Genomic DNA, 13,854 nt, shown 5'->3' with positions numbered 1-13,854 from the left:
AATCTGTAGACTACTGCCTAATAGTCTTATTATTTTAAGCCTAAATAAATATATTTTTTATTTTTGAACTAAGGTCAAATGTTATTTTTACAAGTTTAAAAGTGTCCCCAATATATTTGTAAGTGCCCTGGAGTTCAGTCAGTGGGGCCAAAGATTGCCCTCTAAAAAATATGTAAATTTCCTCACATGCTGCCTTGTATATATATTTTGTTTCCTCTGTATTTTTTGTATTTTAGTATTTAGCATTAAGTTTTGTTATTTAATTGTTATCTTTTATTTGTATTAATGCTCTAATGTGCTCTAATGTGCCCCCCCATCTTGTTGAAAACATAGTAAGTACAAAGGAATCGGTTCCCCACTCTCATCACCGTCTCCAAAGCCAACGGCCGGTGTTACGGTTCAACAGGCGACCGTGTTAACTGGTGACTTCCTGTCGCGCTGTGCTCGTGAGTGCCGCTTGGTTTAATGTTGTAATGAAGTGTCCCCCGCTCTCATATACATGATTAAATCTACTATACAATCAAACAATGCGGCAGCGACGTGTTATCTTCGTATTTGCAACGGCCGTCTGTCACTACACCTCCGGACGCGTCGGTTCAGTCTCCGGTTAACACGGTCGCCTCTTAACCCGTAACACCGACGACGGTAATCAACCGCTAGCTTAAGTGAGGGTGACACACGTCAGACCGTATTTATCGATACGATACAGACATGAACGGGGAGGGGACGAGATGCCGTTCGTCTGACTCCATGTGTCGGTTGTTCAGAGACATTCGGAGTCTGTCTTCAAGACACGGAACGTTCTAACAATCATGGCGTTCGCTCGCTGCTGTGGACTCACCGAGGAGGCTCGACAGAGTCCTCTTCTGAGGGGCCACTCCACACGACGCGCTCAGCGACATGTTTACGTTACGGCTGAATGTGTATCAGCGCTCCGAGGGGAAGTTTCGGACAGTTAGCCGAAAGCAAGACGTTAAACTGCGCTAAAGCAGCGCCTTCATTGCTAAACTAGCGCCTTCATTGCGCGGTCAGCGCCTGTTCTGGTTCACTTTCTCCTCCGGGTTGTCCCTCGCGCTCTTCCCTCCCATTGGTCCGCGGGAGAGCCAATCAGTTAAGACCATTCTATGTGCGGGACAAACAGAAAGTATTCCGGCGTTTCTCAATTCAAAGCTCACGAGTACAGACTTGTGTTCTTTTGGAGTCTGGACTTGTGAGTCTGGTCTTGGGAGGACGGGACAACAGGAGGACGGTCTTTCTGCGATTGGAACAGCAGCTGACTTGATGACGTCACCACATCAGCTGTTCTTGCTCCTGAGTTTACTCTAATTATTCACTGTAAATTATTTTTTACAGTCAAAGAAACAAAACATCCTAAAATGACATTCCGTGACTCAACAACAGTAGTATTTATAAAAAGTCAACTGTCAGTAGTTTATTTTCTCCTCCACTACTGTTTCCGGTTGCTGGTGAAATGCATTCTGGGATATATGCTGGCTAGAGTACGCACAAGTCTCCTCTGACGCATTCTGGGTAAAGTGGGAGGATCAAGTCACATCCGGGCATTTTGACCGTGCTTTGCGAGAAGCGGACTTTGAATGTGAACATGTCCTCGGGCTGCGACTGATGACGTTTCACGAGTCACGAGGACACAAGGAGAGGAAAGTACGCACAAGTACGCTGATTGAGAAACGCGTTTGTTTGTTTTCTAAAAGTTCATGTTTCTTACTGTAGATAACTTTTACAATTAAAATAAAAACTATGCATTAGTGGAAGAGATTATAGACTGAATTTAAGTAAACTTTTCAAAAAATTGTCTTCACACCCTCTCTTGGAGTAAATAGTGTTATCTTTGCTCAACAGTTGCCAAACAGTTTCCTGTGTTTAATGAATTACTTCTTCTTTTTTTAGCAAAGCAACAATTCCAAAGCACTCTGGTGCTCAACCTCCAGCTGAACTCTTGTCTGCAGCCTGCCTCCTGTCCTCGCCCTGGGACCCGTTGAGGAGAATCAGAGCCTCCCTCCACAGCATGGGGTCACCTGACCACCTGCTCCCTCTGCCCTGGCTTTGTTCTGCAGGGCCTCGGGCGTTGCTGTGAGCAGCCTGTGTGTGCTCAGCTGATCTGTGTGGAGAGGCTGAGTGAATACAGCCGGAGGGGAATTTGAAGTGTTCTGCTGTTGTTTCCCCATGTCGGTGCATCATGAAAGGTCACATCCTGTCATGTGATCGGGAAGCAGATCGATCACCACGGGAACGACGTGTGTGAGAAACCAAAGGTTCAGTACTTATTCTCAATAGATCAGAAGAGTTTTACAGTTGCACATTTTATATATAAATATATATATATATGAATATATATATATGCCCCCCCCCATATATATATATTCATATATATATATATATGTATATGCCCCCCCACCCCTCCCTCGGGTGTTGGCTGGAGATCCTTGGTGTGTTTCTGGTGGTTGTCTCGTGGGAGCCGCTAAAAGGAACTCATGAAAACTTAATGCAACGTGTCCTCATTAATTATTAAGAGCCTCCTCCCTCCTCCTCCTCTCCTCCTCCTCCTCCCATTGTGCCACCAATGTGCGGAGCTGTAAGACAAATCAATACGTCATCATCTCCTGTCAGCCCCGTGAGGAGCAACACAGTGACACCTCAGCACACACACACACACCTGACACACACACACACACACACACACACACACACACCTGACACACACACACACCTGACACACACACACACACCTGACACACACACACACCTGACACACACACACACCTGACACACACACACACCTGACACACACACACCTGACACACACACACACCTGACACACACACACACACCTGACACACACACCTGACACACACACCTGACACACACACCTGACACACACACACACCTGACACACACACACACACACCTGACACACACACACACCTGACACACACACACACACACACACACCTGACACACACACACACACACCTGACACACACACACACACCTGACACACACACACCTGACACACACACCTGACACACACACACACCTGACACACACACACTTGGCACACACACACACCTGACACACACACACACCTGAACTACGGCGTGGTGACCCTCCTCCTCCCTCCTCTCTCTCTCCCCCCCCCTCTACAGGAGTAGAACCCTCCCGGCTGCGCTACATTCCTGAGCGCTCTGTCCCAGCAGGTCTGAACACAGAACCTCCCTCAGAGCGGCGGAGGTGAAGAGCCTCTCGGTTCTCGGTTCTGGAGATGGATGAACAACGATGTGTTGGACCACGGACCTCGTGACATCTGGCCTCCAGGTGGCGGTTATAACCTCTGTGTTACGTCACCGTCCTCCTGCTCCTCCTTCATCTGTTCCTCTTCCTCTTTTAGACTCTTTGTTCTGGTTTCACTGCCTCAACAACATGATGGACTTGTCCTCTTAACCAGAACACGGTTATCACACGGTTATCACGCGGTTATCACGCGGTTATTACGCATTATCACTTGGTTATTACGCGGTTATTACACGGTTATCACACAGTTATCACGCGGTTATTACACGTTATCACAGTTATCACGCGGTTATTACACGGTTATCACGCGGTTATCACGCGGTTATTACGCGGTTATCACACGGTTATTACGCGTTATCACTTGGTTATTACGCGGTTATTACACGGTTATCACTTGGTTATTACGCGGTTATCACACAGTTATCACGCGGTTATTACACGTTATTCAAGATTCAAGATGTTTTATTTGTCACATACACACACAGGGTGTGCAGTGAAATGAAAGTGGCAATGCTCAGCAGGAATGTGCAAGGGCAACAAGTACACACTATTTACAATAAAAAACAACACAATATTTACAGTAAGTGTGTGTGTGTGTGTGTGTGTGCCTAAGAGGGGCAGTTGTGTGGGTCTATGTGGGGGTCACAGTTATTACGCGGTTATCACGCGGTTATCACACGGTTATTACACGGTTATCACTCGTTTGTTATTGTTTCTTACGGTCTGAAGGGACAACAGATGCTAATGAGCTGACGCTACAGTCCAGAGCATCAAACGGTGACATTCCAGTTCTATCTGTACACGGTCCCTTTAAATAAAGATAACCATAACAAGACATGTGACTCCTCTCAGGGCGTCTCGTGTTGCTGCTGTCTTCTTCAAGCCCAAAAATCTGTATCTCAACACTAGGACAGCGAGATGTGGTCGACATGTGATCACGCCCATGTTCTCATTTAGGGAAGCTCTCTCTCTCTCTCTCTCTCTCCCCCCCCCCCCCCCCCCGTTGGACACACTCTCACACAGTCTGCTTTAACAACGCTTTTATTGATTCTGCACTTCTCCTTTGCAATTATTCAAGTACATGGATTCGCAGATCCAGGAGAAACAATCAGTGGCAAATACGTTCATAACATCGTCATGTTACTGTTCTCTTACCCCCAGAGACTCCACCCACACCCCAGAGACTCCACCCCCCAGAGACGCCACCCCCAGAGACTCCACCCCCAGAGACTGCACCCCCAGAGACTGCACCCCCCAGAGACGCCACCCCCAGAGACTGCACCCCCCAGAGACTCCACCCCAGAGACTCCACCCCAGAGACTCCACCCCAGAGATGCCACCCCAGAGACTCCACCCCAGAGACTGCACCCCAGAGACTCCACCCCAGAGATGCCACCCCAGAGACTCCACCCCAGAGACTCCACCCACACCCCAGAGCCGCCACCCCAGAGACTCCACCCCACCCAGAGACTCCACCCCAGAGACTCCACCCCAGAACTCCACCCCCAGACTGCACCCCAGAGACTCCACCCACCCCCAGAGACTCCACCCCAGAGACTGCACCCCAGAGACTCCACCCCAGAGACTCCACCCCAGAGACTGCACCCCAGAGACTCCACCACCCCCAGAGACCACCCCAGAGACTGCACCCCCAGAGACTCCACCCCAGAGACTCCACCCCAGAGACTCCACCCCAGAGACGCCACCCCCAGAGACGCCACCCCAGAGACGCCACCCCAGAGACTGCACCCCACCCGAGACTCCACCCCAGAGACTCCACCCCCAGAAACTCCACCCCAGAGACTCCACCCCAGAGACTCCACCCCCCAGAGACTCCACCCACACCCCAGAGACTTCCCCCCCCACACCAGGCTAAGACACATGGACCTCTTGTAAACTTTTTGCTTTGTTTGATTACAAAAAAGTAATCTGGTAGAAAAATATCTTTTCTTTTGATAGGGTACGTCTCTTCTGAGGAATATTTACACTGAGTACCTCACAGTAGAATCTGATGTTTAAAAAGTACATACTGTAAAATAAACAAGAAGGGGGCGGGGCGTCTCAGAGGGGTAAAAGGCCTTTGGTTCGAAAGATACGAAAACAAGGGAAAGAAAATCTGTCGGCGACCAAACTGCGACGCCGCCGCGGCCCACGGGTCGGAAAGAGTTCTTTCAAAAAGTTATGAGCAAAGACACAAAACGCCAGCGGCTACAATCAGGCGTCGCTGCTCGGGCCGCCGCCGCCGCACAGCCTCCGCCGGGCGAAGTATCCCAGCACGATGAGCAGCATCTCCGAGGTGCTGCTGAGCGCCACGATGAACGGCGCCTGCGACGCGAAGTCCGCCTCCGCCCGGCGGAACGACAGCTGCATGACGGCGAGCGCCAGCAGGCTGTTCTGGACGCCCACCTCGATGCTCACCGTCTTCCTCAGCGGCGGCGCCAGGCCCGCCAGCTTGGCCATGGCGGCGCCGACCGCCAGCCCCAGCAGAGGCACCGTGACGCCGACCGCCACGGTCTGAGGCCGCACGTCGGCGAGGATGGACCAGCCCATCTGGTACGCCATGAAGATGCCGCCGACGATGAGCGCGAAGCTGAAGGGCCGGATGAGCGCCAGCAGCACGCGGGTCAGCGCCGGCATCCGCAGCTTCACCAGCATGCCCAGCGAGATGGGGATGGCGATGAAGAGGAGGGTGCCGAGGATCTTCACGAAGGGCACGTGCAGGGCGGCGTGCACGCCCAGCAGCCGGCCGTACAGCGCCGCCGACAGGGGCATGGCGGCCGCCGCCACCACCGTGGACACCAGCGTCATGGAGACGGCCAGCGTGACGTCGCCGCCCAGCAGCAGGCTGTACAGGTAGCCGCCGCCGCCGCCCGGCGCCGAGCAGGTGATGACCAGGCCCAGGGCCAGCGCCTTGGGCAGCGCCGCCAGCCGCGACACGCAGTAGGCGTACAGCGGCATCACCAGGAACTGACCCAGCACGCCCAGCAGCAGCGGCACCGGGCTCCTCAGGAGGCCCCGCAGAACCTCCACCTCCACCTTGCAGCCGAACGCACACTTGTTGACGAAGATGAGGGGCAGCAGCGCGAAGAGCACCGGGTTCTCGGAGAAGTGGGCCAGGCCGCCGGACTGCGCCAGCCGGGCGGCCGGGTCGTCGCCGCCGGGCGCCACCCTGATGGAGTAGTCCGTCCTCTCCTCGATCAGAACCGGCGCCGAGTCCCGGTCCAGCTCCAGCAGCTGGATGTGCAGCTGGGCCCGGCCCGGGAACCCGGAGCGGATGCCGATGACGTAGCTCTGCGCCGCGGGGCCGCCGGCCGTCACGTTGAGGATGGCCAGGACCTCCGGGTCCAGCGAGCGGACCGTCACCGTCTGCGTCCAGCTGCCGCCGCGGCCCTTCCGGCTCGCCGCCGCGGCGCTCCGGTACCGGCTGGCGAGCACGATCACGCCGTTGGTGTTTTCCGGGAACTCGAACTCCCGCGACGAGCCGTCCCCAATGCTGATGAAGCCGCTGCTGCCGGTCCGGTTGGCCTCGCCGCGGTCCACCGTCAGGTTTCCGGTGGCCCACGCCCGGTCCGCGGCGCCGGTGAGAAGGAAGAGGCGACAGAAGACGAGGAGCGTCCGCATCGTCGCGACAGGGGGCGGAGGCGCGCCTCGAGACGTCACACCGTCGCCCCGGTGCACGCGCACGGTGAGCTGCTCATGCTAGTCTCCGGTACAGAACGACAGCGGCCGGCTCCTCATCTCGTCTGGTTCCCGTTGTCTCGCTGGCTTTATACCGGAACCCAGTCATCACCCCGCCCCGCCGACCCGAGACCCGCGGCTCCAGGCGCTCCAGGCGCTCCTCTCGCGGCTCTGGCTCTTCCTCTTCCTCCTCCTCCTCCTCCTCCTCTTCTTCTTCTTCTTCTTCTTGTCTAAAGGAAGTGAAGATGTCCGTCTCCGGGGACCGAAGCCTCTCCGAGTCCTTCGTGTTGATCGTCTCCCCGGTGCGCGGCAGCGGGGCGCATCGTCGTCTATCTGCGGTTATCTCGCTGCTCGGATTCAGTTCAAGCTAGCTTGAGTAAAAGTCTGACTTCCGGTATGGACATTTCAAAATAAACCTCTTCGCCTTCGAGCAACAAACCACAAGGAATGTAATATATGTTTGGTGACGTCCCAACATGCCAACAGGATGCCGGGTTACTTCATAATGTACAAACAAAGTATAATCTGAACATGTTTAATTAATCTGAATAGTTTATTTTCCAAAAATTTCGAACAAACATAGAATAAAACAATTCTAAATATAATAAAAACACAAAACATATCACGCATGTGTCTCAAATACAAGTAAATATGGTAAATAACTACAGATAACAGTACTTTAAAAAACAAGTATATAGTGAAATGGAACATTCCTAATAAAAGCGTTATTGAACAGCGGTACGAGGGGTCGTCGTTCTCCTCATGTCACTCATGTGTATTGTATATTACGTCATGATGGACCTCCAGTGTATCTACACAATGACGTCATTATCCATGTTTTCTCGCCTATTGAATATTGTTTCTCCAAACTGTCGTCGACACATTTACTTACTCAATGACACACAGTACGCGATTTATTTGTGTAATGAAACACTCCCCCACTTCCGGTCTCTCTCTGGGTAACTCGGACTACCTTGACGTAGGCGTTGTTTCATCCAATCACAGCGCTCCAAACGCGTCACCTCTTCCCGTCTCTCGGCCAATCAACAGGGGCGGTCACATGGGCGAGGGAACACCGCGGTGTGTGTGTGTGTGTGTGTGTGTGTAGGGGGGGGGGGATTACCCATCAGACACACGCACTTAATTTCATGACCAGAGAAATGGCGGAATCCTTAGAAATCATAATAGAAACATGAGGAAGGAGTGATAATAAAGATTGTTCAGGGTCGTGCACATCTGGTAAATATTGGTTTAAATAATGTTCATAACAAAATGATATATCTACACATCACGTGAGTCTATAAAGGAACTAGACCTCCACCACATGAGTGTGTGGAGCTGTGCCTGTCAGCGTGAGGACGTTGTATTACTCTCGTTTAGTCACTTCTTAGAGACTGTAAGCTTCAAATTCACGAAACATATTTTATATAATTTAACAAAACGTTCAAATCTCTTCATCTTTTGTTAACCACAGACCTTATTTCAGATATATAACCAAAAGCCTGTTAAAAACACTGATTTAAAAACGAGGGGACTAGAAGTACATGGTGACTCATCTCCAGGTGTTACGTAATACCTGCACTGTGAAATCATAGCATAGGTAAACATCCTAATTATGCGTGTGTCTCGTTGTACTCGTTCGCTCTTGTCGTAAATGAGTTTGTCATGGCTGCCATGCCTCATGTGATAGTATTGTGTTTTCTTTTTTTCTGAAAATGACTAATTGTGAAAAGATTCACACCCATTTTAAACTCGGGTTGGTAACCGTGAGAAACTGATAATCCTAGAAGAGGAAACCAGACACACTGACAAGCCACGCCCCCAAAATGATTATAAGGAACAGACATGGCTATTGTTAGCCTGAGGCCATTCTTACAGAGCATGTGACTCATTGATGCCGTCAGGGCGGGGACACCGGCTCGTCTTCTCGCTGTAACAACATGGACCCTGGAGGCCTGTTGCCCTCTGCATCCACACTCAATATGAAGGTCAATATCTCTTGAATTAACTCCGTTATGTCCCCGTCTCTTAAACTTTGAGTTTCTGTTAACTGGTCTTGTGTTTTTTGTTTCGTATGTTGCCGCCTGTCTTGGCCAGGTGACCCTCAATGGGACTCACCTGGTTAGATAACGGTTTAAATAAAGACTCTCGCTGTCAGTCTCAGCCCCCTTGACCTTTGACCCCTGGAGCATCAAGTTTCAAGTCTTTTATTGTCAGATACACAGAATGACACAGGGTCAGACTGGGCACTGAAATTCTTAGGACAAGGCCCCACACAACAACTATCATAGCCGAACATAATATAACATGACATACACACTGTACAAGAACTCTGAACATAATACTAACATATAATACACATAACTAAACTACAGACAAATGGGAGTAGCAGGTAGTGAAAGCAGGTAGTGCAATAGAAAGTGTAGTGTAAGTACAGGCTGAAGTGACAGTGTATGTAAAGTGACGAGTGTAAAGTGTCGAGTGCAAAAGTGTCGAGTGCAAAAGTGTCGATCGTGTGTCAGTGTCCATTGAGCAGCCTGATGGCTCTCGGGAAGAAACTGTTCTCCAGTCTCTGTGTGCGAGACCGGATGCTACGGTACCGCCTTCCAGAAGGCAGCGGGGTGAACAGGCTGAAGGCTGATGATGGCAGTCCTTTAGGATCCTGCCAGTCTTCCTGAGGCATCGTGTGGTCTGTGTCCTGCAGGGCTGGGAGCTCCCTACCGATGATGAACTCCAGTCCTGACCACACTGCGTAGGGCCTTGCGGTCCTTGGCTGTGCAGCTCCCACACTGTGATGCAGTCAGGATGCTTTCTATTGTGCATCTGTAGAAATTGGTGAGGATGACTGAATCCATGCCAAACTTCTTCAGTCTCCTCAGGAAGAAGAGGCGCTCGGGCGCTTTGACCACCTTGTCTGTGTGAGCAGACCAGGTGAGGTCGTTGCTGATGTTGACCCCGAGGAACCTGAAGCAGCTGACCATCTCCACTGCAGAACCGTTGATATGCAGGGGTGCGTGCTCCTCCACCTGCCGTCTCCTGAAGTCCACAATCATCTCCTTTGTCTTGCTGATGTTGAGAGAGAGGCTATTATCCTGACACCATGTAGTCAGGGTAGCAACCTCCTCTCTGTAGGCTGACTCATCATTGCCAGTGATGAGGCCCACAATGGTTGTGTCATCAGCAAACTTGACAATGAGGTTTGGAGCTGTGCGTAGCTACACAGTCATGTGTGAACAAGGAGAACAGGAGGGGCTGAGCACACAGCCCTGGGGTGCCTGTGTTGGTGATGACTGTAGATGAGGTGCGGTCACCGATTCTCACCACCTGTGGCCTCCCCGTCAGGAAGTCGAAGACCCATTTGCATAGGGAGGTGCTTAGTCCCAGGTCCACGAGCTTGAGACGAGTCTGAGGGATGATGGTATTGAATGCTGAACTGTAGTCAATGAACAGCATCCTCACATATGTATTCCCTTTGTCCAGGTGGTCAGGGCGGTGTGCGTGGTCAGGGCTATGGCATCGTCTGTAGACCTGTTGGACCGGTATGCAAACTGCATCGGGTCCAGGGTGGGAGGCAGCAAGGAGCAGATGAATGATTTGACCAGCCGCTCAAAGCACTTCATGATCACAGAGGTCAGTGCTACCGGGCGGTAGTCATTCAAGCAGGTGACCTTGGTGATCTTGGGCACAGGGACGATGGTGGTCCGTTTGAAGCATGTGGGGAGTACAGACAGGCTGAGGGAGAGGTTGAAGATGTCGCTGAAGACCCCCGCTAGCTGGTCAGTGCAACCCCTGTTGTGTTCACGGATGTTGTCACACTCCCGGAGCCGTGTCGGGTTACAAAGTGGGCTGTTGCCTATTTGTCAGACACGAACCGGGAAACCAGACACGTCACGTGACCCTGCAGAGGATCCCGTGTCCCGCTGTCACTGACATCTTTAGAAATATGACCCATATCAACTGTCACGTGTCAGTGTCTGTCCCGGGACGGCCTTGCTATATATATATATGTATATACATATATACATATAGAGCTATATATATCTGTCTATACAGATATATATATAGAAATATTTATAACTATAAATATATATACTGTATATATCTGTATATACATATATATATATTCGTGTATACAGATATATGTCTTATATATATATGTATATATATACACATGTATATATTCACGCATATATATATAAATAGATATAAATATTTATATTTACATATTTATAGATACATATTTATATCTATATACATATTTATATCTATAAATATAACTATATATACATACAAATATATATATATAATCCAAATACATAATTCAAAATAAAATAATTATATTTAAAGAATAATGAAAAAAGCAGGGTTGACATTTTTTTTTTTTACTGTAAAAAATAATTTACAGTGAATAATTAGAGTAAACTCATGAGCAAGAACAGCTGATGTGGTGAAGTCAAGTCAGCTGCTGTTCCAATCGCAGAAAGACCGTCCTCCCGACCAGACTCCCAAGACCAGACTCACAAGACCAGACTCCCAAGACCAGACTCCCAAGACCGTCCTCCCGACCAGACTCCCAAGACCAGACTCCCAAGACCAGACTCCCAAGACCAGACTCCCAAGACCAGACTCACAAGACCAGACTCCCAAGACCAGACTCCCAAGACCGTCCTCCTGACCAGACTCCCAAGACCAGACTCCCAAGACCAGACCCACAAGACCAGACTCCCAAGACCAGACTCACAAGACCAGACTCCCAAGACCAGACTCACAAGACCAGACTCCCAAGACCAGACTCACAAGACCAGACTCACAAGACCAGACTCACAAGACCAGACCCACAAGACCAGACTCACAAGACCAGACTCACAAGACCAGACTCACAAGACCAGACCCACAAGACCAGACCCACAAGACCAGACTCACAAGACCAGACTCACAAGACCAGACTCACAAGACCAGACTCACAAGACCAGACTCACAAGACCAGACTCACAAGACCAGACCCACAGGACCAGACTCACAAGACCAGACTCACAAGACCAGACTCCCAAGACCGTCCTCCCGACCAGACTCCCAAGACCAGACTCACAAGACCAGACTCACAAGACCAGACTCCCAAGACCAGACTCACAAGACCAGACTCCCAAGACCAGACTCCCAAGACCAGACTCCCAAGACCAGACTCCCAAGACCAGACTCACAAGACCAGACTCCCAAGACCAGACTCCCAAGACCGTCCTCCTGACCAGACTCCCAAGACCAGACTCCCAAGACCAGACCCACAAGACCAGACTCCCAAGACCAGACTCACAAGACCAGACTCCCAAGACCAGACTCACAAGACCAGACTCCCAAGACCAGACTCACAAGACCAGACTCCAAAAGAACACAAGTCTGTACTCAGTGGACTTTGAATTGAGAAACGCCGATTATGCTGTGGTGAGCGGCGCGCCTCCTCCTGTCAACGTGGATAACAGACTTCCGGAAACAAGGCGTGGGAGTCCGCAGTGGAAACACTCGGCGCGCGCCAAGGCGGCCTGCTGGCCCCGCCCCCTTCTGTGACGTGTCACGGAGTGACAGCCAGTCGCGAGGGAGGCTGCGGGTAGCCGCGCGCGCACGTGATGTCTCGGTGTTTTACCTAGAAGATGATTTACCTCTCGACAGAGAAGAAGAGCCTCCTCTGTTTACCCAGAGTGCACCGCGGCCCGTAAACACACTGCATCTGTGTGAAGGGTCGCGAGCCGTGAAGAGGACCTGAGGTCATCCGCACGGGCTGGCTGTCACCATGGTTAACTTAACGAGCCAAGAGAAGTGTTGCTCATGGGTCAGGGCAGCCCTCTGGCCTTCAACGACAACACGTCCCCCAAAGAGGAAGAGAACCAAAGCGACCACAAAGAACTAAAGCACAGCTACAAGAAGACTGAAAGGACCAATCAGAGACACACAGACAGGTGCAACGACAACAGAGACACACAACAACAACAACAACAACAACAACAACAAGAGGCTAAACAGTGGTGGCGAGGCGGAGCCTTCATGCCTGTGCTCAGGGGGCAGCTTATGAAACAATAAAGTTTAATGTCCTCTCACTCGTGTTATCTTCAGTTATTGATTACCTGACAGCTCGTGGTGCGTCCGTGTTACCCATACCTGCAAACTCATGAGGGGTGAAAAAGGTGACAACGGGGGGCAGGTGACTTTTTTGTTGTTGTTGTCACCACACCACATCCACGTTGTTTGAAGCCTCAAAGCTTTTAGAACCACAACTACAGTCATTTTATTGTTCTGACCACAAATCTAAATAATGATAACAAACAGTTTAAGAACAAAAGGTTCTCCGCTCTGACTCAGCCCTATAATGATAGTAATAACAAATATACATTGTCATTATATATTATATGGTTAAAGTCATTCATGAACCAACTTCCTTTCTTTTTGCCTGAACAGTCCTCATGGACTTCTCCCTGAATCTGTTCTGTCTCTACCTGTTTGTCACGATACTCATATTATAACTTCTATACATATTACAGACATGCCATAAATATCATGATACCCGATACCAGAATTCAATACACCATACAAACAATATGGTACCATAAATACGAGACTGGTATATTTATCTATAATAGTAATAAATAAAACATCTGTACTTCTGTACTTTTTACCAACTTTTTCAACACTTAACAAATGTCAGTAATATTAGTATTAATACAGCCAGATATGAATGAAACTACATGGTTCCATCATAGCATTGATTATACACTATGAGGCCGTTAGTCTCTGACCAGAGGATACACAGTTCATCAGGATGAGCAGCTGGAGAGTTACACAACTTTACAGACTGAAACATTTCACTTCTGGCATCTT

General features: G+C 50.0%; 2 protein-coding genes across 4 annotated transcripts in view; both read right to left on the bottom strand.

Moving 5' to 3' along the window:
• Nucleotides 1-1,019, bottom strand: part of LOC130194742 (Fanconi anemia group A protein homolog) — a 37,922-nt gene extending 36,903 nt beyond the window's left edge. For all 3 annotated transcript variants that reach the window (XM_056415866.1, XM_056415867.1, XM_056415868.1), the window contains exon 1: nucleotides 842-1,019. In XM_056415866.1, coding sequence (XP_056271841.1) covers nucleotides 842-902 — 61 coding nt within the window. In that variant the 5' untranslated portion in view covers nucleotides 903-1,019. The remainder of the gene's footprint in view (nucleotides 1-841) is intronic.
• A 4,214-nt stretch (nucleotides 1,020-5,233) lies between these two features.
• slc10a3 (solute carrier family 10 member 3) lies at nucleotides 5,234-7,350 on the bottom strand. Its single transcript, XM_056415935.1, has one exon. The coding sequence runs from the start codon at nucleotides 6,928-6,930 to the stop codon at nucleotides 5,524-5,526; it is 1,407 nt and encodes a 468-aa protein (XP_056271910.1). The 5' UTR covers nucleotides 6,931-7,350; the 3' UTR covers nucleotides 5,234-5,523.
• Between the last annotated feature and the right edge of the window lie 6,504 nt (nucleotides 7,351-13,854).

Source organism: Pseudoliparis swirei, chromosome 6, assembly GCF_029220125.1.
Source record: "Pseudoliparis swirei isolate HS2019 ecotype Mariana Trench chromosome 6, NWPU_hadal_v1, whole genome shotgun sequence".
NCBI classification, from domain to species: domain Eukaryota; kingdom Metazoa; phylum Chordata; class Actinopteri; order Perciformes; family Liparidae; genus Pseudoliparis; species Pseudoliparis swirei.
This window is presented reverse-complemented; position numbering and strand designations above follow the sequence as displayed.